We start from the raw sequence: 26,459 nt of genomic DNA, 5'->3' as shown, positions 1-26,459 counted from the left end.
GTCTGCCAATAAGAATGCGGTGGTTGACAGAGTCGAAAGCCTTGGCCAGGTCAATGAAAACGGCTGCACAGTACTGTCTATTATCGATCGCGGTTATAATATACACATACATACACACACATACACACACATATATATACATTCATACATATATACATACATCCATACACACACACATATCCTTTTTTAAATTATATTACATTACTTTCCAACCCCACCACCCCTTCCCCAATTGGAGTAAACTAGTGAACAACAACGCTGGTGGATTAAGTTAGTTTCCCTATTATGTATAGATTTCTTTCTACCTTGTTTTGGTTTCAACCCGTCCAGTTGGTGGCTGCAATACACCTTTTTGAGTTGTAGTCCGCCATAAGATGGAGACAGTGGAGCATGTTCTATTTCAGTGCCAGAAATATGTGGGAGAAAGGGAGTGATTGTTATTAGATTTGAGGAGTAATGGGGTTGAACAGCCAGGATTAAGTGAACTGCTGGGGAAATCTTCAGGGGATGCAGTATTTCGTTTCCTTAGGGAGACGAGATTATTGGGTAGGATTTAGACCTTCATTGTCTCTGGTTCACACTCCAGTCCAGTTGGTGGCGGTAATGCACCTTAAAGTTGGTTGCCAACCGCCGTGTAAAAGCCACAGCAGAAGAAGCAGAAGGGGTTGATGTCATCAGGTGTTCGACGTGGCGACTTGACGTAACGTTACTTGTAGGGCCAGAGGAGGGAGGGAGGGACTGGGTTTCAGGGATTTTATCTGCATACTGTGTTCGGTTCTACCGGGGGATACTAACGGAATCACGACTACAGTCATGCGTTCATCAACAGACGAAAAATAAACATTGCAACGGTGTCATTCCGTTCATAATAGTAATATTTTATGAAATACCGTGCGGAATAAGCAGCTACATTTGACATTTTGGGAGACTGGACTACTGCACCTAAACAGCAGGTAATGTTAGCTAGCTAGCAGATCATGCTAACTGAGATCATCATCATTTTCGCCAGGTCCACCAGTTTAGCCAGCTGGCTAGGGCTGCTAGGTTGGAGGTGGCTAGCTTGGTGTCGTATTGCTGGGACTAGCAAGCTAACTAGATACAACACGAATAATGATCACGAATAGCTAGCTATTGCTGTTGTAGTGTGTTGTATTGTGAAATGTGATGCCTTGTTGTGAGAGCAGGTTATCGCTGCCTTCAGCACTGTAACGGTACCAGTGCAGTGGACAGCTCAGCCAGCTAGCTAAGGAATGTGGACACTGCATCTTTACATCGCAGCTGGCTACGCTGGATATTATGCTCAATTACGCAGATGCTACCCATATTTATATTGAAACCATTCCTATCATTAATGTGAAAAGCTCAGTGTGTGTGATGATCGTGCTCTCACTCTCTCTCTCCTCCCCCCCCCCCTCTCTCTCTCCTCTCCCCCCCCCTCTCTCTCTCTCCTCTCCCCTCTCTCTCTCTCTCTCTCCCTCCATCTGCCATCTGTCTCTCTCCCAATGCTCTCTATCCTGCAGATTACCACCATGGCAGACAGTTTTATGGGCAAGGCTGCTACCATGGAGATTCCTATCAACAGCAATGGAGAGACCCTGGACGAGGATGACAGTTTGGAGCAGGTGGGTCATATGGTCTGTGTCCCAAATAGCACCATATTCTCTATGTAGTGCACTACTTTTGACCAGGGCCCATAGGGCTGTGGTCAAAAGTAGGGCACTATGGGAATTAGGAGTGGGCGATATACCGGTTTGATAGTAAAAACCGGTATTGTGCCGCGCCATGATATGGATTTAGCAATATCATGGATACCGCGATTTATTCAGAATTCATAAATTCGAATTTTGCATCAATATTTTTTTGTTCCAAATTTCAACTGAGTGATAGTACTAAGTAGCTACATCTTTTTTTTTTTTTTTTTATCCAACCTTTCTTGGTTCTTACGAATAAAAGAATGTATGTTAATATGTTGACCTATTTTTATGAGCGCACGTCGCATGCACTTGTTGCACGCATGTAGTGCTAGCAACAAAGAAGTGTGCAGGCAGCTGCAGTTAGGAGGCAGGTTAACTATTGGGGGAAAACTTTACAATCCAGGATGAGCGAAAACACAGAAATTGATGTTGCTCAAGAGCAGGAGGATAAATTGGTTAAGAAGAAAGGGGGCACCTCTGTTGTTTGGAACTGGTTTGGCTTTAAAATCTCCGACCCCGACCAAAACACTACCCTATGCAAGTTGTGTCGTCGTGTTGTCTTAGCAAAAGGTGGAAACACGACCAACCTGTTCAATCACTTAAAAAACATACATGTCCGTGAGTATGAACAATGCACCAGAATGCGTGAGACAGTAAGCCCAGGAGCTCGCCCGAAGACAAGCCAGACTCGCACTCAACAATCAATTATATCATCATTTGCTGCCGGTACTTGCTATGAGAAGACGAGCAAAAAATGGATAGACATCACAGCTGCGATTACAAATCACATAGCGAAGGACATGGTACCGATTCAAACTGTGGAGAAAGAGGGGTTCAGAAAGTTGATTCAAACTCTGGACCCAAGATATGAGATCCCGAGCCGCAAATATTTTAGCCAAAAATGCCTGCCACAGCTTTACACAGAATGCTGGGACAGAGTTTACAGTGAGATAAATAACATTCCATTCTTCTCCACTACTGCCGATCTATGGTCAAGTCGTACCACAGAACCTTATATAAGCCTCACAATCCATTACATAGACGGTGACTGGAAACTGAAAAGTAAGTGCCTACAGACGTCTTATTTCCCAGACGACCACACCGGGGAAATAATTGCAGGTGGGCTGAGGGACATACTGTCGTCCTGGGGATTAAAAGAGTCGCGTCAAGTTTGTATGACGACCGACAGCGGATCGAACATGATCAAGGCATTGCAGCTGAACAAGTGGGCAAACCTTGGATGTTTCGGACACAGGCTGCACAATGCTATTGGTAAGTTTCAGGACTGTAGCCTAGGCCTACCCTGTATGATGCTTATTATTAAGAAAAAATACAGCTCACATCAGCCATGTACCGTAGGCTAAATCTAAGCACATCAGATTTGTAAAATGTGTAACAGTTGAATGTAAATGCCGTAAATCCTCAAACAAAGATTAAAAGTTATATTGTATTGTGATTTCTATATAAAAATGCATTATTATAAATTATTATTGTATTGTGATTCGATTATTTTTCACCCTATTATTTTGATTTCTTATTCCCAATTTCCAGAGAGGAGTGTCCAAAACGCTCCCGGGCCACAGGGGTGTGCGATTTCCCGGGCCACAGGGGTTTGCAAAAAGGTGGTTAGCACGTTCTCATACAGCTGGAAAAAGCAGAAGGCCCTGATGACAGCACAGAATGAACTAAGCCTGCCCCTGCACAAGCTCATCACAGAATCTCCGACAAGGTGGGGATCTCGTCTGAAAATGATGGAAAGAGTCCTGGAGCAGGAAAAGGCCATTACACAGGTCCTGGCAGGGGACAAAAAGACACGGCACCTTGTACCTACCTGGCAAGACATCCAGGTCTTGGAATCAGTCACAGCAGCACTGAAGCCACTCCAGGACTTTACAGATGCCCTGTCAGGAGAAGCGTATGTGAGCGTGTCCTATTTGAAGCCTGTCATCAATCTGTTAAATGCAGAGGTTCTAAATCTGAGCAAGGACGATACAGAACTGACCAAAGAGATCAAGATCAAGGTTCTTGATTACTTGAATAACAAGTACACTGACCCTGCAACAGATGAGCTGCTCTCCATGGCTACCTTTCTAGATCCAAGGTTCAAGACCAGGTACATGTCCGCTGAGAAACTGGAGGACATTAAGGTATTTATTCATTTGTTCTTGTTTTATTGCTTCAAATGTAAAGCACTTTGGGCTGCATTTTATGTATGAAAGGTGCTATACAAATAAAGTTTAATTATTTTCATTTTTTAAGGTGAGAGCTGCCTCAGAGACCGAAGCCCTCCTGGTGGAGAACACAGCCCTGGGAAAATCGTCTCTTGCAGAGGATCACACTGACAGGGAGAAAGAAGCTTCCACTGCTCATCAATCAGGCAAGAAGCCCAAGAAGAGCCTTGGGAGCTTCTTTAAGCAGACCAGCAGTGCACCTGCCTCATGTTCAGAGAGGCAGATCATTGAGCAAGAGCTGAATAGCTACATTCTGGCAACGGCAGCAGACAGCGAGTCTGATCCTTTGGAGTGGTGGCGATTTCACGGATCTAATTTTCCACGTGTGAGTTGTCTGGCAAAGAAATACTTATGCATCCCTGCCACAAGTGCCCCCTCTGAGAGGGCATTCAGCACTGGGGGCAATGTGGTGACATGTCACAGGGCAGCACTAAAGCCAGAAACAGTCAACATGCTGGTATTCCTGGCACGGAACTTGTGAAGAAAGTTCTAGTGAAGATTTGTTGATATTGTTGATAATTGATGGTTGAGGCTTGAAAGGTTTAGTTTCAAACGGTTAGTTTTTTACATATCTACGGACCGTAGCCAAAACAAACACACGTATTTGAATTTGTAATTACCTTATTTTCTTTATCTCCTGTTATTTTTTATTTAATTTTACTTAATATCTAATTTATATATATATATATATATATAGGCCTACCTACCTCATGTTTACGGAATGCATGTTTGCACAATACAAATAAAAACATTTCAGGTCCATACGGTCCAATGCCTCACTCTTTCTGGTTATATAAGGTTCAAATACATATTTTTCCTTAACTAATATAATTTAACCAAGAAGGGATATTAAAATGTGATTCATATTTTTTTACGTCATATATCGTGATATCATATCGATATCGTCTGGACAGTGGAAAATATCGTGATATGAATTTTAGCTCATATCGCCCACCCCTAATGGGAATAGGGTGCCATTTGGGATACAGTTACTATGTACAGTTTTTATATGTATACTGTGTGTGGTGACCTCTCATTACATCAACTATTTGTTTGTGTATTTTATTGTACTGTATTATGTCTCACTTCTGTGCAGGCTGGAAAGATTCAGTGGACCTTAGATGAGAAGGTAGGGATATGCAGTAGAAGGGATGAGAGAGAGTGTGTCACGTTGTGGTAGGATAACTGTAGATGTAGATGTAGTGTACATGTTAACATAGAAGACTTTCAGACTAACCACAATAAACCTCTATCAATTGTTTTTCACCTAATCTACTGAACCATTTTCATGTGTGAGTGTCTGTGTACAACAGAGATTAGGCCTATATGGAAGGTCTTCGTCAGGTTGACAATAAACTCTACAGGAGGATTACGCATTAGTCAGTCCCTCCAGGATTCAGATGTTTTTTTTGTGGTTGCAAAATCATAAATTCCCGCATATTATGCAGGGCTTGCAAATTTGACCAATCACTGCACTATTTCTGCATAAAATAGTCAAATCATCGCAATATTATTGTATAAAACTGACCCATCACCGCAGTACAAAAAGAGGGCTTGTAATTTCAACCAATCACCGCACATTTACCACATAATGTCAGAATTGGCGCAGCAAAATCAAGCATTTTTGGCTGCAAATATCATACATCTCTGCGAAATCCGTGAGGGACTGATTAGAGTTAGGCTATATCTATTCCATTGATGTGTTGTGGCTTCACTTTAGGACCTGCAGCAGGTGATGGTGTCTGGTCCCAACCTGAATGAGACCAGCATCGTTTCTGGAGGCTACGGAGGACCTGCAGGGGGCATCATACCCACCTCCTCCATCAAAGGTACACACAGCTCTACTGCTCTCACTAGTTGACTAGCTCCATTAAAGGTACAGACAGCTCTCTATCGCTCCCTACTGCTCTCACTGCAGTGCATTACTGGAATGTCCACTTAATTATGTCCACTTAGGCCTTATTGAATCAATGAATAGCCTAGTCCCTTTACCAAGGTCTGTGCTGCTTGCTTTGTTTATTAGCATTAAGAATGGTGAAGACTACATTTTCAACTGCCCCAATGTGGTTTGTCATGATGGAATTCAACTCAGTTTTTATTTATTTTAGGAGCTTGCCTGCATGCTGTTCTGCATCAGTGACTCTCTATTTTGACCTAATCTTCTGTTCTTTCAGGAGTCTATGAGTAGCAGACAGTCTCTACTGTATAGGCTATTTTGATTTTGAGAGCTACTTCCTACTCTCTCTTACTGACTATCTTAACCAACCCTGTCCCCCAGGCCCTGCTATCTGCTTCAACCCTCAGTATGTGGACAGGAGACGCCCCCCTGCCCCTAACTGTGCCCTTGTCCCTGGAGCCGAACCTCAGGTCACAGGTGGCTTCACGCCTTTCAACCGCCTTCCACATGACTGTATATTTCCCTCTTTAAAGGTAGAATCAGCTAAATGATGTTGCCACGAGCAGCACTGCAGCTATTGAGATGAGCGAGATGCAAGACTTCGCTCTCACACAGTGATTACTGATCAATTCATCTATACATTTATAATTAGTAGGTTTTTATCTGTTTTAACAAACATTTTTGTACTTGCAGTGCATTCAGAAAGTATTCAGACCCCATAATTGTTTTTTTCCCTCATCAATCTACACACAATAGACCCTTTACTCAGTACTTTGTTGAAGCACCTTTGGCAGCGATTACAGCCTTGAGTCTTCTTGGGTATGACGCTACAAGCTTGGCACACCTGTATTTGGGGAGTTTCTCCCATTCTTCTCTGCAGATCCTCTCAAGCTCTGTCAGGTTGGATGGGGAGCGTTGCTGCACAGCTATTTTCAGGTCTCTCCAGAGATGTTCAATCGGGTTCAAGTCCGGGCTCTGGCTGGGCCACTCAAGGACATTCAGAGACTTGTCTTGAAGCCACTCCTGCGTTCTCTTGGCTGTGTGCTTAGGGTCGTTGTCCTAATGGAAATTGAACCTTCGCCCTAGTCTGAGGTCCTGAGCGCTCTGGAGCAGGTTTTCATCAAGGACCTCTCTGTACTTTGCTCCGTTCATCTTTCCCCTCGATCCTGACTAGTCTCCCAGTCCCTGCCGCTGAAAAACATCCCCACAGCATGATGCTGCCACCACCATGCTTCACCGTAGGGATGGTGCCAGGTTTCCTCCAGACGTGACGCTTGGCATTCAGGCCAAATAGTTAAATCTTGGTCAGTTTGGCCAGGCGGCCAGCTCTAGGGAGAGTCTTGGTGGTTCCAAAGTTCTTCCATTTAAGAATGATGGAGGCCACTGTTTTCTTGGGGACCTTCAATGCTGCAGAAATGTTTTGGCACCCTTCCCCAGATCTGTGTCTCGGCACAATCCTGTCTTGGAGCTCTACGGACAATTCCTTCGACCTCATGGCTTGGTTTTTGCTCTGACATGCGCTGTCAACTGTGGGACCTTATGTAGACAGGTATGTGCCTTTCCAAATCATGTCCAATTTGAATTTACCCGAGGTAGACTCCAATCAAGTTGTAGAAACATCTCAAGGATGATCAATGGAACCAGGATGCATCTGAGCTCAATTTCGAGTCTCATAGCAAAGGGTCTGAATACTTATGTAAATAAGGTATTTCAGTTTTTTTTTATTCTTAATACATTAGCAAACATTTCTAAAAACCTGTTTTCGCTTTTGTCATTATGGTGTGTGGATTGAGGAGCACATTTTTTTTATTTCATCCATTTTAAGAATAAGGCTGTAACGTAAGAAAATGTGGAAAAAGTCAAGGGGTCTGAATACTTTCCGAATGCACTGTATATGTTTGTTTTTGTTGTTGTTTGATTTTCATGTAAGCCCTTGGGCTTCCAACCACACCCGTTTTAATTTGTTTTTATCTGGATTGTTGTCTATCACTTGTTTTCTTTGGTGCAAATAAATAATAATAGTCACACAGTATCTGCGCATGTGCACGGGTTCATTTCACGCTGTTCACAGCGTGGTAGCCAGGGCACCAATCTGAGAAGTTGAGCCTCGAGCTTCAACACTCTTAGTTGTTGCGGAAATTGATCCACTATGCTGTTTACTCTCTGCATCTACGTCATACTGCTGAGTCTACCGTTAACCGTTTTTTTTCCCCTCTTGTCTTTTCTTCACCTGTTTACACTTTCAAGGGTATTTTCATTAGTTACTCTTTAATTCTGTGGGAGAATGAGCCTTGCCTGTAGCCTGGGTGCTGTTTAACCCCAGACACAGTTGAAGTCCCTCTCTTCAACAACACTGTGTACCTCTTGTCTACAGATGTCACTGGAAAGAAGGGAATGCTGCTGTACTGTCCAATGCATACTGAATGCATGTCAGTGGATGTTAGCAAAAAAAACTAGCTGTTTACTAACCTGATTGACTTCATTGCAGAGCTGTTGGATTTACTGTGTTATGTTTGTGTGAATGTTTCTAATGATGAAATCCCAAATGGATAGGGCACTACTTTTGACCAGAGCCCTATGGCTCCCCTGTAGGGAATAGGGCGCCATTTTGTATGCATCCTATGTATGCAAATGTCACATGAAGCGGTTAACTAATGGAATATTGAGGTTCATTAACTCACCACATGACATGTGCATCATTTCATACATTACTACTACTTATGTTCTCAACATGTTCATATTTCATATTTTTCTCCATCTGCTTTTTAATTCTGTTGTTTTTTCGACATGGAAAACCTGCATGACTCACTATCACATCCTCTCACCCCTGTAACACCTTCATCTATTTTCTCAATCTCATATATCGCATATCCTCACATCTCCTCTCCCCATCCTCCCCCTCCCATCCCCCCATGTCTATTCCAGACCTGCGAATGAAGTCCAGGGGACAGGGTGTAGGTCTGGTCCCCGTCCAGTCAGCAGCCAGCAGGATAGCCAACCAGAACCAGACTGACCAGCCATTCACAGGTACCACAGGACTAGGGTTGCAAAATTACAGGTTTCCCAAAATTACAGGTTCCCCAAAATTCCCAGGTTTTCAAGATATCCTGGTCGGAAGATTTCCGGAATTGGAAGGTAATTCCAGAATTACTATAAGCACTAAATCCTGAATTCTGCAACCATGGTTTCTGGAAAACGTGGACATTTTTACCTGGGAATGTTACTGGAACTTTGCAGCCCTACACTGGACTCATACATCACCACCCTCCTTTACTCTGCTTCACCCTGTTCACTCATTCATTTCATTCACTCTCAACCGATCACTCAATCACTGTCATACTATTTGTCTCAAAGACATACTTGGTACATGAAAGGAATATTTCAGGTGTTTGCTTTGGGGAGTAGTGATGAGGAGAGTGCCCAAGGAAGCACTGATCTGCCTTTGTGTGTAATCTGTGTATCATAGAGCTACTGACTGAAGCTGGTTTTGTGACAGGGTTCATAGTAAATGAGATGGAAGGTCCATCTTATTTACTATAGACTTTATCAACTAGGTCTCAGCAACCAACCACTTTTAAGAGTGAGCATGTTGTTTATTATCCTTTGTGTCAGGGTCGGGGATGTGCCACAGTAATAGCAACCAGAACATGTCAGCGGAGGAGGCTAACCGTGGTGTGGCTGTGGAGAAACTAGACAGTGTTAAAAAGTGGGGCATCAACACCTACAAGGTACAGAACAAAACCTGTCTCCTGGGGATAATGTCTTGAAGCCATACTTCACTGAATCCTCACTGTGTTTTATGGGTGTGATTGCGACAGCACTGGTATGATCATTTGTCTTCATACAAGAGTAACTGTTCTATTCGGTTCTATTCTGATCACATCTCTCCAGTGTGCCAAGCATATATTTTTCTTAAAACTGCATTGTTGGTTAAGGACTTGTATGTATTCTCATCACCTCTTCTGTTCTGTCCTTTATCCTAATCACATCTCTCCATCTTTACACCAGTGTACCAAGCAGATGTTTTCGGAGCGGTTTGGCCGTGGTTCTCGGACGGTGGACCTGGAGCTGGAGGCCCAGATAGACGTGCTCAGGGACACCAAGAGGAAATACGAGTCTGTCCTGAGACTGACCAGCGCCCTGACCAGCCACTTCTACAACATGGTCCAGACCCAGCAGGCCCTGGGGGACACCTTCGCGGACCTCAGCCAGAAATCACCTGAACTACGGGTGAGAAAGACCTCTTACCCCTGAATTCTGACCCCTGACCTTAACCCGTAGACCTCAGCCCAGCCAGAAATCAGCTGCAGATGGCACACTGTGTGAAATTGGCCTCCAGAAATGTGGCCTGAAAATCCAAGCTGTAATTTTTGGTTGGAAACGAAGCCTATGAGTTTCACTTTGGAATCCAGGCTACCTTCCTGAATTGTAATCAATCCATAAATACCTCATGTAGAGGAACAGTCAGTATGTAAACGCAAGTGTTTGTGTCCACAGGATGAGTTTGGCTACAACGCAGAGACCCAGAAGTTGTTGTGTAGGAACGGGGAGGCTCTGCTTGGAGCCATCAACTTTTTTGTGTCCAGCATCAATACACTGGTCAACAAGACCATGGAGGACACATTGATGACCATCAAACTGTACGAGGCTGCAAGGTAATAATAAAGATGGGAAGATTAGAAAGGTGCAGGGCCTGGAGATACTGTAGTAGTTTCCTCCTTATAACACAACAGTTTCAAATGATCATACTGCCAAATGATGAGGTTTACAGTCTTTTTTACACAGATCTGTGCTCCTTTACACCACACAAATGTGGCCCTATATCTATGATTGCCAGATACATTATATAAAGTGTGTTTGTCTACATGACATCATAGTTCTGTGTGTCATGCTGAAGTTTGTGTACCATGCAGACCTGGAGGAGGTGAACCTGGGTTTGTGGGTTATACGTTGTTATAGGGTGTTATGTGGGTGTTTTATAGGATTGGGTGGTATACCGTATACTGAGGTATTTGGAAAAAGCCACGGGATGGTTTTTCAATACTGTCAAAACTATTTATTTCAATAAATCTGAATATTTCTAGCTACTTTTTAAGTTAATACCTGCAGTCAACTTGTGCAATACGTTAGGAGATAAAGCAGAAGCAGATTGTGTTCATTTCACCTGTCAAATTATTTTACATTATGAAGCTTACTGTAGTTCCCCAGAACAGTTAAGCCAGTCACGTGTTTGTTTGTAAATAGCACAATGGGAAACAGCTGGAGTTCATAGCGTTCTTTATCAATCAGTGAGTCTCTGTTGTGCGGTGCACATGAGGTGATGAAGTTACTAACTGTTTGCCATGAGATATCTTATAATGGCTTTCTGCCAGAAGTCAAAGCGCTCTGGATAGGTTATCTGTACAGCTGCCATTTGTTCCCTATGCTTCCAACTAGTGTTTTTTTCCTCCTCCGTTCTTCTCCCCTCTGCTCCGTGTACACATGATGCTCTTCCTTCAGAAAAGCATGCATCACAACTTTGTTCATTTGCACAATTTCTCTCATTCACTTTCACTTTTAAATGTCTACACTCACCGAAGATGACATTTGGTAGCTACTAGCTATGCTTGTATAACTTTGAGCTGAATTTGCCTGTCTTTGCAATTCATTTATGTTCATTTTCTCTCGTTAGCATTTAGCGAACAGCGTTTGAGATGTATTTTGTTTTTAGTGCCCCCTTGTGTACTATGCCGGTAATACCGTAAATCCCGGGATGGCAGAAGAACAAACGGTATGACGGTATGAAAATCTGGATACCGCCCAAGCCTATTTTTATATGCTGCCTCTCCTCCCCTTTCTCTCTCCCAGGCTGGAGTTTGATGCGTACAGGGCCGACCTGGAGGAGTTGAGTCTGGGTCCTCGTGATGCTGCCACCATGGTGCGTATAGAGCTGTCCCAGCAGCAGTACCAGGTGCAGAGAGACAAGTACGAACGACTGCGCTCAGACGTCACCATCAAACTCAAGTTCCTGGAGGAGAACAAGGTGGGTTAGTTAGTTAATTGGTTAGTTAGGTGGTTAGTTAGTTTACAATAATGCTACATCTCTCTCTCTCTCCCTCCCTCTCTCTCTGTCTCTCTCTCTGTGTGTAGGTGAAGGTGATGCACAAGCAGCTGCTCCTCTTCCATAATGCTATCTCAGCCTACTTCGCTGGGAACCAGCAGCAGTTGGAACAGACACTGAGACAGTTCAACGTCAAGTTAAAGCCCCCAGGGTCAGACAAGCCCTCCTGGCTGGAGGAGAGCTAGAGTGATCAGCTCCCAGTATTCTGGGCCCGTATGTATCAAGCATCTCAGAGTACTAGTACTGATCTAGGATCAGTTTTGCCTTTAAGATCATAATGAATAAGATTATATGGATAGGCAGGACTTGATCCTAGATCAGCACTCCCACTCTGAGATGCTTGGTACATACAGCCCCAGGTCTCAGTCAGGTCTCTGGTATATATGGGACACACAGACGGAGAGACACACTGGGGTTGGAAGAAACAAGAGGAATGGATGGATGGATAGACGGATGAACAGATATATGAAATCTACACAAACTGTATATACAAACCAGAGATGGGACAAGTAGAGACTAGTGATGATGATACTAAGAGGAAAAGAACGCTTATCTAGTTTCATTTAGTTTTGCCAATACATTGCTCATTTGTTTATAGAATGGCTATTTTATGTTGATTTGTTGTGTTAATAATTAACAGAGCCTCATTATGTTGTTGCTATGTAGTGTGACTTTTAATTTATCATACTTTGAGAAGTTATTCTAAGCTTATACTTTGCACATAAATGTAATCATTATTTTCAAACTGTTTTCGCTCTTTTGTAAAGCGTTATGTAAAGCATTCTAGAGGTCATCATTTGAAAGGTCAGTAAACATTTTACATATGTAGAGGATATTACGAATAGGCTATGTATCTGGACCAGTTACATTGTTTGCACCTGGTGAAGATTAGAGGTAGATTTATGAATGAGCAAAGGGAGAAGCCTACAGTCGGTGGTATACTATTGATGACAGAAATTATGGGTTAAATGGGCAATCCTGGATTTGTAAAACAAAGCAGTCAAGAATCAATGGCTATATATCATGAATTTAAAAGTCCATAAATGTATTTGTACCAATCCCAGATTGCCCCTTTGTCTATCAATGATTTTGAGGACAGGAAGTACAACTTTTGCGTTTACAATAATCTCCCTCTGATTAATCCTACAGATAATTTTATTACACGTATTATTACACGTTTATTATGTTATTATGTCTTTATAACATATCCAATATCCCAATAATCAAATAGAGTTAACATTTGTTCATAAAAATACCTTGACTTGGCAATCCCAAGTGGCGCAGCGGTCACTACAGACCCGGGTTCGTTTCCAGGCTGTGTCACAACCGGCCGTGACCGGGAGTCCCATAGGGCGGCGCACAATTGGCCCAGAGTCTTTTTTGTTTTCTCTCACATTTCTACATCAATGTTGTGTCTCGTTTTAAAACAGATATGGACCTGGTGTACAGTATATTAAATGATGATGGTGGTTTACAGTATATGGTTTGATATTTCCATAGAGACTTGATGTTTCCCCACAGAAGCTGTACAGTAATAACTATCCGTCCATCTGCTGTCCACTGAGTATGTTGTTGTAGTCATCATCTGTATAAGTACTGTACCATATTGTGTTGATACATTACATTGCAATACAATCCAAAACATGGCTGAAAAATGATTGGTACTTCCATCTGTGATTGTCTTCTTGACTGTTAATCAGGCGACTGTCCTGGGCTGTGTCCCAAATGGCACCTTATTGCCTAAGAGGCACACTATGTTAGAGTAGTGCATTATATAGGGAATAGGCAGTTTGTCAGGGTTAAGATCAAGCTGAGTTTTACCTGATTTGTATCTGGTGAAGTCAGAGTGAGAGCTGATAGCTGTCTGGTCTATTAAACAGCTTGTGAAGTTATAGGAGGTCTTTCGTCGGTCTGTGGACAAACCTACAGTAACTATTCCACCAGGTAGATGAGGACAGTAGGCAATATTTGACATAAAAAAAACACAATCCGTGTCTGATTGAAACTGACAGTTTCTCTTGAGATAAATCAAGATTCAAAATGTTAATTACTTTTTAATTGCTAGGATCACAATCCTACAGCTACAATGGTCCATTTCTCTAAAAATACGTAGTTGTTCATTATATTCATGCTCACTGTGATTCAGGAATGTTTCCTTTAGAAAACAAAAGTTTGGAGTATGTGACATTCTTGCTGTATCTTGTGATTCATCTCTGACATATTACTGTTTGACAGTGGATAGAGGGGTCTGATTAGCAAACGGTATGAGAACTCAATGGTTCGTCCCAAATGGCGCCCTATTCCCTACATAGAGCACTACTTTTGACCAGAGCGCTATGGGCCCTGGTCAAAAGTAGTACACTAACGGAATGGTGTGCAATTTGGGATGTGCGCCATGTTTAATCACAGAATATTGCTATTTAATCATGTCATACATGTCAACACCATGATCAGTGATGTGATGAATTCCACTGTCCTGATGTTTACATGTTTCACCTAAAAAGTCTAGGGTGCCTGAAATGTAATATCCCAAAAGGTGGTGGTCAGGCCCTGAACCGCTGAATGTGTTTAGTTAATGATACTGAAAATGTTGTATATTTTTTATTTTTTAAATTTTTAGTCATTTAGCAGACGCTCTTATCCAGAGCGACTTACAGTTAGTGAGTACATACATATTTGTATTTATTTTTCATACTGGCCCCCCGCGGGAATCGAACCCACAACCCTGGCGTTGCAAACACCATGCTCTACCAACATCCCTGCCGGCCATTCCCTCCCCTACCCTGGACGACGCTGGGCCAATTGTGCGCAAACTAGAAAAGGGATGTAGCTCAGTTGGTAGAGCATGGCATTTGCAACGCCAGGGTTGTGGGTTCGATTCCCACGGGGGGTATGAACATTTTTAAAATAAAAATAATGTATGCACTCACAAACTGTAAGTCGCTCTGGATAAGATCGTCTGCTAAATGACTAAAATTGATAAAAATAATGTCATTTTGTCCTTAACATTTAAAGATGCACAATGCAGAAATCACTCTTCCATTTCATGGTTGCAAAAATTCTAATAGTTTGCCTAATTTCAATTTATGTGACAAAACAAGCAAGTATAGTGTAGAGAATCTAAACCGCTGTGAAATATTTTTTCCATAACCAACAATATTGTCTTTTCAGCTGTTTGAAGCTGGTGTACAAAACCAAAAGTAAAAGATGCAAAAATTAAACTTAAAGGGAGCATAGAAATAGCACACATAGAACAGATCTACCGCTTCTTAGACAATGACAGATTGACAAACAATGACAGACAATGACAGATCTATAACACACATTTCTATGTGAATTTGGTGGGGTCGCCCAAAAAGTTAAATATTGCAGTTTTAATTGAAAAACGGTATAATTCCATTAATTCCTATGGAGGATTGCGCCTACTGGGGAGTGCCAATATGGCCGACCGGAAGCTGCAAAACCCCTCAATGGCCAATACGTTGTATGGGTAATCCAGGGTTTATATACGTCATTGGGCTCAGTCCGTAGGCAGGTAAAGTTGCGACACCGCGATCGTCACTAGTTAAAACAGCCACAAAGTCATAATTATTGCTAAACCCCGCCCATTTCTACAATTGATCTTCTTCAAATCTGATTTTAAACCTAACCTTAACCCTAACCTTAACCACACTGCTAACCTTATGCCTAACCCTAACCTTAAATTAACACCAAAAAGCATATTATATATATTTTTGCCAATTTTGACTATGTGCCTGTGGAACCTGACTTTGTGGCTGAGTTATCTAGTGGAAACCTGACAGCGCTGGTAGCGGACCAGTGTAGTAGTCAACTCAACTCACACCTCTGATGTTGAAGTTTGAAGAGGAAGGCGGCGGACTAACTCATGGATTACATTTAATTGTAGTTTTTGGTGTTTCGAAATTGTTTTTACTCTTGGTGGAACGTTGCAGTAAGGTAGGCTACAGAATCCTCTTCCCTTACTTTGAACGTTATAACACGTTAGTAGCCTAACGAGAAAACTTGATAAACATAGGTAGCCTAATGTATTCAGTTTTTCTGGTGGATGTATTGTTTTGATTTGTAAATTCATACACGTATTTTATCATTAGGCTGCTTTCAATGTCTTTTGAATTAAGCATTTGTTGATATGTTGTCTAATTTGAGCACTTCAGCCACAATTGTCACGAGGCTTGTTCTGTGCTGGGCAATACAGTATAGGGAAGTAAGTTATGCAAAATGCCTACCATTCTGTGTTAAAAGTTTACCGGTACTATTGTTTCTTTACAGGAGGGATCAATCAAGGAAAATGATTATATCACCCTCTTCAATAACTGACATTCAACACTAATCAAAAAACATTTCTGTGACACTTTACAGGTACACAATGGAGGTGATGATGAAGCCATAATGATGAGACCATGATCTGTTCCTGATCCTTGGTCCATCTAATTCCTTTCCACTAAAGATGCAATCAGCAGTCGCTCCTCCTCCTCCTCCTCCTCCTCCTCCTCCTCCTCCTCCTCCTCCACCACCTCCCCTCGCCCCCCCACCTCCTCCCCCTGGCCCCCCTCCCCCAGGCCCCCCTCCTCCCCCTGGCATGGGCTTCGGGCTATCCAGAGGCCTCCAGCGCAGCGGCTCCAAGATGCGTAACTTCAACTGGGATGCAATCCCCAAACACGTGGTGGTGGGCAAACACAACATCTGGACGGAAGAGAAGACCCTGGGAGATTATAAACTGGACACTCAGAGGATTGAGGAGCTGTTCAGTCACAGCCAACAGCAGGGACAGGGACAGAAGGCTCTGAACAGACAGAGTCTCAGAGGCAAGCCAACCAACGGCCAGGGCACAGAAGTGGTGAGTTGACCTAACCTACTGTACCAGGAAGCACTTCTCTAGTTTGATACTGGCAGCTGGAGTTGAATAGGAGAAGTCAAGAGGTACCACAACAGCTGGAACCACATCAGCTATTTTGCTCCTCGATCAGATATATAAGTGTGCGAGGCATACATATCCTATCTGGTCCCAGCCAAGGCCTCTCCAATGTCATTCTTCTCTTGCTCATGATTTCTCACCTGAGAGTTTGTTTTGAGCAGCTATACTCTCAGGGAGTAGATGAGAGACCGAAACAGCGAATTGAATAGGAATATTTGTTCTGTTTACGACCAGAGATATTGGATATGTTGACGTGTTCTTTAGACCCGAATTGATTTTCTCAGGGAGTGTGTGTAGTGGAGTTGTGGTGTACATCACAGTATCACAGGGTGACTTGTTGTTTTCCTACAGCCTTTCTGTTGTACCAGGCTCAGTCAGGTAGTCATAGTGGCCAGGGTTAGGGTTAAGGTGGCTAGGTGGAGGTTGGGAAATAGATCAATTCCATCAGCCCATGGTTCCTGTTTGTCTCCATGATGATACTTTTTTTGGTCTGGGCCCTGGTCAAAAGTAGTGCACTATAAAGGGAATAGGGTGCCAGTTGGGAAGCAGCCTCTCTCTTGGTGTGGCTCTAGCATGGATCAAACTCAAGTACATCAGGAAGCAACGATGTATTAGTGAAAATGTTGTGTTCAAAACAAACCAATTAGCGTGAGCGAAGCTTGGAGACGATTCTACCCTAATCCCTTTTTATATGATTCATTAACGTGCTGTAACTGGAAGGCTGTCTGCCCTTTCTGTCCACATACCTATCAAGTTTGTAACATAATTTGAATGCCAACTGCTTGATTTAACTAAACTCTCAGAGAATAGATTGATTATAAATATTTGTCCTCTGCAAGTAGCATTAGTTCACCAGCAGAGGCTATCTAATCTGATTTCTAGATAAAGCACTAGATCCCCACACTAAAAAATTGAGACTAAGCAACACAATTCTACTAAATTAATTACCATCATTTTACTATGTATCCATTTCCCTTTTTCATGTGTGATATTGTGTGGTTTATTGGAACTATGACATGTTCCTCTTAATGTTTCTCTGCTTAACAAACAGTGGATGTTTATGCAGTGGTGTTTCATTTAGTTATCCTTTGATGTATGAACTGAAGGGTGGAGTCAATATAGCCAAACTATTCTTCATCCGTTTACCCAGGGAGAGTAAATTAACCACTAATATTTGCTAATTGTTGCCATACAGTTGATACTTTTATGATACTTTTTTCTGTAACAATGAACTGGGCTGTGGGTTCAGTTAAGATACAGTACTTCCCTTTCTGTAGGTGTCGGTCGGGATTTTACAGAACTGTTGTGAATCATTGTCCTGGTATACAATGCTATTGTCATATTGACAAAGCTAATTTTGATCCTCTACTTTTGTGTCTTGTTGTTTGCTAGTGAAACCACCCTTAGGCTACCTTGGCAGTTCAATAAAGGTCAAATGTGGAGCTATTGAAACTGGCCTTTAGTCTCTTACCTGTCCTTGTTTCTAACTCAGTATAGAGGAGCAAGACTTAGGAATGTCAGTATGTTGACAGCTGTTGTAATGGCTTATCATGGGCTCTTAAAAACAAGTCAATCAAACCAGCAAAACCTTAACCGTCGTAATCAGTTGTTTCTTGGGAATGAGGATGTATTTGTGATAAAGAAGAACACTGTGTTTAAGCTAAATGCTATGCTCCTGATAAACTCAACGCCTGTTATTGATCTACTGATATTTTCATGTGTGTGTGTCTGTGTGAATGTGTGTGTTCTGGAATGACCAACTGATGTTTGTGCGTTTGTGTGTTCTATTTTTATTGACTAACTGATGTCTTCATGGCTATGTGTCCCACCACCACCAGGTCTCCATACTGAACTCCAAGAGGAGCATGAACGTTGGGATCTTCCTAAAACAGTTCAAGAGGTGTGTCAGAGAGAGGAAAATATATATTGGGTTCCAAATGGCACCCAATCCCCTATATAGTGCACTACTTTTGACCAGAGTCTGATTGAAAGTAGTGCACTATATAGGGAATAGGGTGCCATTTGGGACGTAACATAAACTGGAAGTGTGCTGAAGGTGTGGAGCTGTGGGTTTGTCAGAGCCACGTGTTTCAGGATTAAGAACACACAGTGGTTGTGTCTCAATAGCACCCTCTTCCTATAGTGATAACTGCTACTTTTGACCCCATAGGGCTCTGGTCAAAAGTAGTCCATTATATAGGGAATAGGGTGTAATTTGGGACAGCAAGGCCTGGTAGTCCTGAGGCTAGGCTGCTTAACATTCCCAGCTCTGTGTTTCTGAGGTACAGCAGCTTATACCAACAGGTCGACTCCACATGATAACTGCTGCAGGAACAGTGCAAACAGGTCATTCCACAGATTAACTATTGAAAAATGGCATTAATGTGTTTCTAAATGGTTTTCTCTGTAGGCCCACAGAATTACTGTGTTATATATTACAAAATTACTACACGCCATGGGCTACAGTATCTAATTTTCTGAAGATTGTACTGTTCTCGCAGTACAGAAAACTAAAAAAGCAATAAGCATAAAGCAGTAAAACATAAAAGCATTAGCATCCAAATGTTTTGATATTACATTTATTTTTAATGTCCATTTATGGATGCACTTTTCTGTTTTCTGTTAAATGTATTTTTGTGTCAGCATTTTTGTCCTTGTGCATCTGAGGAAATAAAACATTGTTCCAGTTCAGCTGTAGTAGGTTTATATGTGTAGCAGGTAAGGGCTTGTCTATGGTTGGTTAAGTGGAAAAAATGCTGTGAGAGGGTGTTCAACCAATGAGGTAAGAAGGAGCCTTGCTTACCAGACTTAAAGAAACATGGCAACAAGGAAATGAGCAACACATTTAGAGACCCAACCCTAGAGCATGAGTAATTCAGGAAAATAACCACTTGTAGTTGGAGATTAATGAATCACAGCCCTTCTCCTTGACTAGTCCCCTAGGAGAACCTAGTGAATGAATCAGTCGATGAAGTTTCCAAAGTCAAGTTGATTATAATACAGTAACTGATCAGTGTCTGTGTCTCTCCCCAGGCCAGTAGGGGACATGATCAACGACATCAGTTCAGGAAACGGCCTGAAATTTGGGACAGGTAAACTGAAGGAGCTGTGTAAGCTGCTGCCAGAGAAAGAAGAGGTACAGTACTTCACACAGCCTTTCCCAGTAGGCAAGCATAGATCAGGCCACTGTCGCTTTGACACCCGTGTTCCGCATAGGGCAAACTCCAGTTCGACCACCATTGGGTGAGCTGAGGTTTGCCACCAGCTTGCCGCCATTGTTGATGCTAACTACCACAGTAAACGGATCATATTTAACTTGAGAGACAGTTATAACAGTGTTCTCCCAAGTTACAACCCTTACCGTAATGCTGTGTCTTACTAAGATTGTTAACTGTTGTGTGTGTGCAGGTGAAGCAGCTAGTTGGGTTTAAAGGGGACCAGTCAGCTCTTCCTGAAGCAGACCTGTTTATGGTGCTACTGATCAAGGTTCCCAGGTGAGTGTGTGTGTGTGTGTGTGTGTGTGTTGAACCGTCTACAAACATCTAATTCATCGTTTTGTACAGTTTTGTGTTTACTAAGTCTTGAATGCCAGATGTGTTATAGAGTATAAATCATTATTCTTGCCCTTTCTGTTAGTTATGAGGAGCGGCTCAACAGTTTAGTTCTCAAAGAAGAGTTTTTCCCACTCATGGATGAAATGAAACAATCCATTGCCACCATGATCACAGCTGGAAAAGGTAAAGTCTGTGTCTGCATGTGATCTGGATCTTAATAAGGCCAGTCTGTATTTGTACTACGCTTAACTGTCTCGTTTGTCTGTCTGTCTGTCTGTCTGTCTGTCTCTCTCCAGAGCTGTTAGAGTGTGACGACCTACACTCTGTGATCCGCCTGGTGCTGAAGACTGGAAACTACATGAACGCTGTGAGTGGAAAACAATGATATCATAGAGGATATTATATACTGTATACCTTTATCTATGGTGTAAACTACTGTAAGTTGTTGGCATCTGAAGCTTTGAGTAAGCCCAAGAATAATAAGAACTCATTCTACAAGCTTTGAATAATCCTCAGGTTAATTTGTCAGCCTGGCTGACTGTCTCTCACTTGTCCTCTGTGTGTCCATAGGGAGGCTATGCTGGCAGTGCCATCGGCTTCAGGATGGCATCGCTACTGAAACTAGTGGACACAAGGGCCAACAAACCAGGCATGAACCTCATGCACTATGTAGTTATGGTAAGGAGAACCCTTATTTAAAGCTTATCCTTTATCTAGAATCTTGTTTTTCTCTGATGCAATAGTTGTTCATGTTTATGTCAATTATAGCAAGCTCAGAAGGTTGATGTGGCCCTGCTGAAATTCCCAGAAAAACTCACACACATCGCTGATGCAGCACGGTACGGATACACAGTGTCTTACACACTTCAACAATATCTCTAATATTGCTGTTTGCCCAACAATAAGGCAAATTGTAATGATTGTGCTTTTCTATTTGTCTGTATTGAGTGATTGATATTTGTGTTTTGCCCCCCTGTAGGATCCATAAGGAGGACATAGAGAGTGAGTTTCAGAGAGAGGTGAAGAAAGTAAAGGAGGCGAAGGAGGAGGCGCAGAAACAGGAGGAGCTACAGGCTCAGATGGAGGACTTTCTGAAGGTGAGGTAGCCTGCCTGTGTATTCTCCATGCCTTTCAGATCTTGTATCGCTACCTTCCCCTATACTGTATACCTATGTAATCTTTCCAGGGCCACAAATTTTGCCTGACCACATAACCTGACCAGGAAAAACTCAGGGCCCTTGTTATAGCTTTAATAACCTCTGGTGGTGAATCTACAACTCTAGGACTCCAGGCTCTGTCGTAGCTGGCCGATACCGGGAGACCCATGGGGCGGCGCACAATTGGCCCAGCGTCGTCCAGGGTAGGGGAGGGAATGGCCGGCAGGGAATGGCCGGCAGGGATGTAGCTCAGTTGGTAGAGCATGGCGTTTGCAACGCCAGGGTTGTGGGTTCGATTCCCACGGGGGCCAGTATGAATAATAAAATAAAATAATGTATGCACTCACTAACTGTAAGTCGCTCTGGATAAGAGCGTCTGCTAAATGACTAAAATGTAAATGTATGTGTAGGACCAGTGATGAGGTTGTTGATGTTTGTGGTCCCCTGTAGGTTCAGAAATTTAGTCTTCGACCCTAATGGCACCCTTTTCCCTTTTACGTATAGTGCACTACTTTTGACCAGGGCCCATAGTACTTGCACTATATGGGGAATAGGGTGTCATTTGGGACACAGCCTTAGTTATTTCTGTTCTGTGTGTGGTCCCATGTAGGAAGCAGAGTGTCGTCTGGCTGAGACTGAGCTCTCTCTGCAGTCACTGGGTTCAGTCAGTGACTCAGTGGCTGAGTACTTCTGTGAAGACCCCAGCAAGTTCAGACTAGATGAATGCTGCTCCATCTTCAACTCTTTCTGTGCGAAGTTCCTGAGGGCCATCCAGGTAAAAAATGGTTTAGAAAGTAGTGTATATACTCCTTTTACATACTATTATTTTATGCTCTCTGTATTACTGACTTTCATCTTGGCCCCCTTGGGAGCATAGCTCTCCATCTCACTCTTTTCTGTGTGAGGACTTTGGCTGGCTTTTGTCTTCATTGAGTGTCTCTCTAGTTACTGTTTTCTCTTTAGCCTTCCCTGCTTTCTTGGTAGAGTCCAGTGTTCACTGTCTCTGGCGTGTGTTATTGTGTTATTGTGTATTATTTTATCTGTGTGTAGGAGAACTTTGATCGTGAGGGGGCGGAGGTAAAGAGGAGAACCAGAGACAGACTGCTGAGTGATGCTAATGCTGCTAAACGCCGTTCCACCGCCACCTGCTCCATACGGGACAAGGACATGGAGGGTGTGGCCCTGGAGTCCATACTACAGACGTTAGTCATACTTTAATGAACATCACTCTTTTGAACTTTTCTTTTGAAATATAATCTGTTATTTTGTGTTTTTCTTTTTTTCTGTAAAAGTGTGTTGTGAAATTCATGATTACTTTGAATAAAGTTTGATTTGATTTGTTTTAGGTTCCTGACCAGTCATTTGTCCCAAAGGAGAAAAGTCAAGGGCACATCCTCCCCCACCAGTAGCAGCCTATCAGAGGTCCCCATTCAAGCAAACCTCCCCTCGGCAGAACAGGGAAACCGAGGTTCTGTTAAGGCCACAGAGGTGTGTGAGGAGAATGAGTGGAACTCGGCCAGACATCTGACTGGGACCTCTCAGAGCGACCAGAAGGACCAGTCCCACAGCAAAAAGAACCTGAAGGAGAACGTGGTTCCACATCCAGAGGAGACACAGCAGAACCCTAAGAAACCAGAGCAGAACCACAGAGGTTCTAGTTCTGGTTCTACACAGCCAACTAGGAGAACCGGTAGCAGCAGCTCCTCATCTTGCTCCTCCACAGGTAGACCCATCTCAGTGATGGTGAAGGACAAGGAGGAAGAGGAGGAGGGAAATGAGGAAGAAGCCCAGAAGTTGCGTGAAGTGTCCAGGAAGGTTCTGGGGTATCAGAGCAGCCGTGGTAGTCTTTCGTCTGGGGAGTATGTCCTGGAGCAGCAGAAGTCTCCTAATGCCACCAATAATACTAACACCTCCACAAGATCATCCAGTGCTATGAACACTAATGATACATCCTCCACCATCACCTCCCCCTCCACCTCCCCTCACCAGAGGATCTTCCAAGAAGACAGACAGCGGCTGCTGGGGGATGCATGTAGAGGCAGCGAGAGCCTGGCTAGATACCTCCTCAACCCTCACCTCTCCCCCAAGAGAATACTCACCCGCAGACACACCTTCACCCTCCCCCCTAAAGCCCCCCCTACTGAGGAAGAGGAGGAGGATGATCTGTTCACTTTTCCTACTACTCCTACTCTGGGGGTCATAGGGAGGATGAAGTCAGTAGACACTGGTCTGATGTCCCCGAAACACAGAGCCTCTGGAGGACCCAACCTCACCAACCTTCCTGGCCACTCTGAGAAGTCTTGTGTCCAAGACCTGGTGTCTAAGAGCCCCATGTCAAAACACAAAGTCTTGACAGCAAGTCTCAACATCCCCAGGGACTCTGAAAACAGAGGCTTGGTGGTACTCACCACCCCTCGCCACTCTGAGACATCTGGTGCCCAGCAGGACAAGGTGTCCAAGAGCTTGTCAGCAACAGAAATACCTACACACACAGAGCTAGGAGAGCTCAACCAAGACAAGAGCTCCTCTATAGTCAAGACAAAACCTCCCCCCTTACACCTAGAACTGAACCACAACCAGGATAAGGAGATAAAGGAGTTTTCTCCCACCCCTCTCCAGACACTCGTCTCCCAGAAACCCAAGCAGGCTGACCCTCCTCAGAGCCCCAAACACAATATGGCTAACCCTTCTAAGAGCCCGAAGCCCAAGCTTTCAGAGGGCAATGGATTCATGTCTTTCTTTAAACGCCTGGGAGAGAGGAGCAGGCCAATGTGAGGAATCTGGTCTCCAAGACCTGGTGTCCAAGAGTTTATCAGCAGAGAGACTAACACACATAGAGCTGAACCAGGAGAAGCGGACAAAGGAGTCTGTCTTGGACAGGCCCTGAGCCCGAAGCCCAAACCAGACGGCTATGGATTCATGTCCTTCTTTGTAGAAGAGCAAGCCTTGCTAACAACAAAGATATAGACTAGAGGTGCTCTAGACTCTTGATTCATCTATTTATTCAGATTCAGACTACTCAGACAGATGTTACATTGTTCTATGGACTTGGCCCTATGGACTACTGAATATATTTATATCCATCCATTGACTTTATAAAGGTTTAATTCAAGGGGATTGTTGAAGTGGATTTGTAGTGAAAAATAATGATCTGTTGGGACTGGGAGAATTTGTCCAAAAGACAAATGGAACTTTATTCCACAAGGTGGCAGAGTGAGATAACAACGCCACATGTAGTATGCTGTAGGCCACCAGAAATCACTGTTTATTTGTTGTACCACCTCATATTCCCCCAGAGAAAAGCATGACACTTGTTGTAATACGTTTACCAATGTCTTTAATAATAGTGATCAGTATTCTTCTGACTAAATAAAACCGCTGTTGAGTAGGAGGACCCAATGTGATCTTTGTCTTGGAAAATACTGGAACTATCTTTGCCATATACAATACTATTAAATTATATTGCCGGAGGATAACTTACAGAGCTGTAGAAATTGCATTAAATTAATTTAGAGCGATGAGGGCCTGTAAAGAGAAATACACAGTATTAAGATCAAAGAATTTCATGGACAAACTATTAAAGAATAAAAGTGTTTTGTATTACATTTATCACTTAATTTCTAATTTGTATTAAAGTGTTCCTCTTCTCTTGCTGTTTTGAAAAGAAAACATACGTGGTGAATATTTCCGGTATGCTCTTAGTAGTCTTATACAAACAACCAAACACTATTGTATTGCTCTTATTGGGGTCAGTGTTACAAAGACAGCCAGTCTCTTAGCCAGGCACAGCTAGTCTCTTAGCCAGGCACAGCTAGTCTCTTAGCCAGGCACAGCTAGTCTCTTAGCCAGGCACAGCTAGTCTCTTAGCCAGGCACAGCTAGTCTCTTATCCAGGCACAGCCAGCTGAATGGCAGGCAGCTCCATGTTGGGGAGGACGGCACTAATCCCAAACCAAGTTGTTGAGGTCTCAGTCTCAGAATTGAAGAGAGCCAGGACATGGGCTCTTGTCAAAAGTAGTGCACTATATAGGGAATAGGGTGCCATTTGTGATTATACCCAAGCTACCAGCACCTGGTGGCATAGCACAATGGCGGGAGAGAGCCATGGACCCATCAAGTACTCCCCAAACTGCTTCAGTGTGAGCCCCCAGCACCCCAGCCTCCACCTGCCTCCCCAAGGATGTACCCCCTGCACTCCAGCCAGCCTGCTGCTCTGCTCTGCCAGGCCCAGAGACCCCCTGCCTCTCTTGGCAGACAGGGCCTCAGCATGAAGCCCCAGAATGTACCGCTTGCATCACACTCTGCACGTACTCATGCACCCCAGTCTGCCATTCTACCAGGCGTAGGGGCCCCCTGCCTCCCCCAGCCTACCCCCAGCTAGGCCAGGCAGGCAGGCCTGATCCCAGGGGGTGGGTGAGGGATTAACTTGTTGTGTTGCAGAGATCTCTGGGAGAGCGGAGTGAATATGGGTTAAACCTATTGAACTTCTGGGCTCTCCAGGCAACGGACATCAGAGTGTGGCACTGTTTGTGACTTGAGTCGTGATGTATTATTTTGATAAACATTTGTGATGATCCTCATGAAAAAACAACAAACAATACTAAAAACCCCTTAATTAAATCATGAGCTTTCCAGAAATATATTAAATATTGAATGCTGTCCTCCTGCTCTAAATCCTGCGCTTGATAAGCATACAAACAGACAGACAGACATATGTGTGGATAAGAGCTTCCATTATGTAGAATTATCACTGAGGACAGTTATTGCTTGAACATTATATGCTTGCATCCCAAATGGGATCCTATTTCCTATATAGTGTACTACTTTGGAACAGAGGTAGTACACTATATAGGAAATAGGGTGCCATTTGGGACACAGACGTTATGTATGT

At 43.3% G+C, this 26,459-nt stretch overlaps 2 protein-coding genes across 3 annotated transcripts; both read left to right on the top strand.

Annotated features, from left to right (window-relative positions):
• Positions 1–714: 714 nt before the first annotated feature.
• Positions 715–13,580, top strand: LOC311101633 (arfaptin-2-like). 2 transcript variants are annotated; one of them, XM_084142766.1, is made up of 11 exons: positions 737–953; positions 1,521–1,622; positions 5,022–5,054; positions 5,646–5,754; positions 6,204–6,299; positions 8,748–8,849; positions 9,435–9,550; positions 9,831–10,052; positions 10,320–10,477; positions 11,670–11,844; positions 11,952–13,564. In XM_084142766.1, exons 2-11 carry the CDS (start codon positions 1,530–1,532, stop codon positions 12,105–12,107), a joined length of 1,260 nt encoding a protein of 419 aa, XP_083998892.1. In that variant the 5' UTR covers positions 737–953; positions 1,521–1,529; the 3' UTR covers positions 12,108–13,564. The 2 variants fall into 2 exon arrangements, with proteins under 2 accessions (XP_083998891.1, XP_083998892.1); XM_084142765.1 differs by lacking the exon at positions 6,204–6,299 and having other exon boundaries at positions 715–953; positions 11,952–13,580.
• A 2,168-nt stretch (positions 13,581–15,748) lies between these two features.
• Positions 15,749–25,223, top strand: LOC311102069 (uncharacterized protein). The gene is made up of 13 exons (XM_084143290.1): positions 15,749–15,879; positions 16,303–16,780; positions 18,697–18,758; positions 19,892–19,994; positions 20,267–20,352; positions 20,495–20,595; positions 20,709–20,779; positions 20,983–21,090; positions 21,181–21,251; positions 21,392–21,509; positions 22,180–22,344; positions 22,620–22,771; positions 22,916–25,223. Exons 2-13 carry the CDS (start codon positions 16,391–16,393, stop codon positions 24,342–24,344), a joined length of 2,856 nt encoding a protein of 951 aa, XP_083999416.1. The 5' UTR covers positions 15,749–15,879; positions 16,303–16,390; the 3' UTR covers positions 24,345–25,223.
• Positions 25,224–26,459: the final 1,236 nt, after the last annotated feature.

The sequence above is a fragment of the Coregonus lavaretus genome (genome assembly GCF_964263955.1).
Source record: "Coregonus lavaretus genome assembly, chromosome: 26".
In the NCBI taxonomy this organism is placed as follows: domain Eukaryota; kingdom Metazoa; phylum Chordata; class Actinopteri; order Salmoniformes; family Salmonidae; genus Coregonus; species Coregonus lavaretus.
Note: the sequence above shows the minus strand (reverse complement) of the source record. Positions and strands in the feature narration are given on the sequence as shown.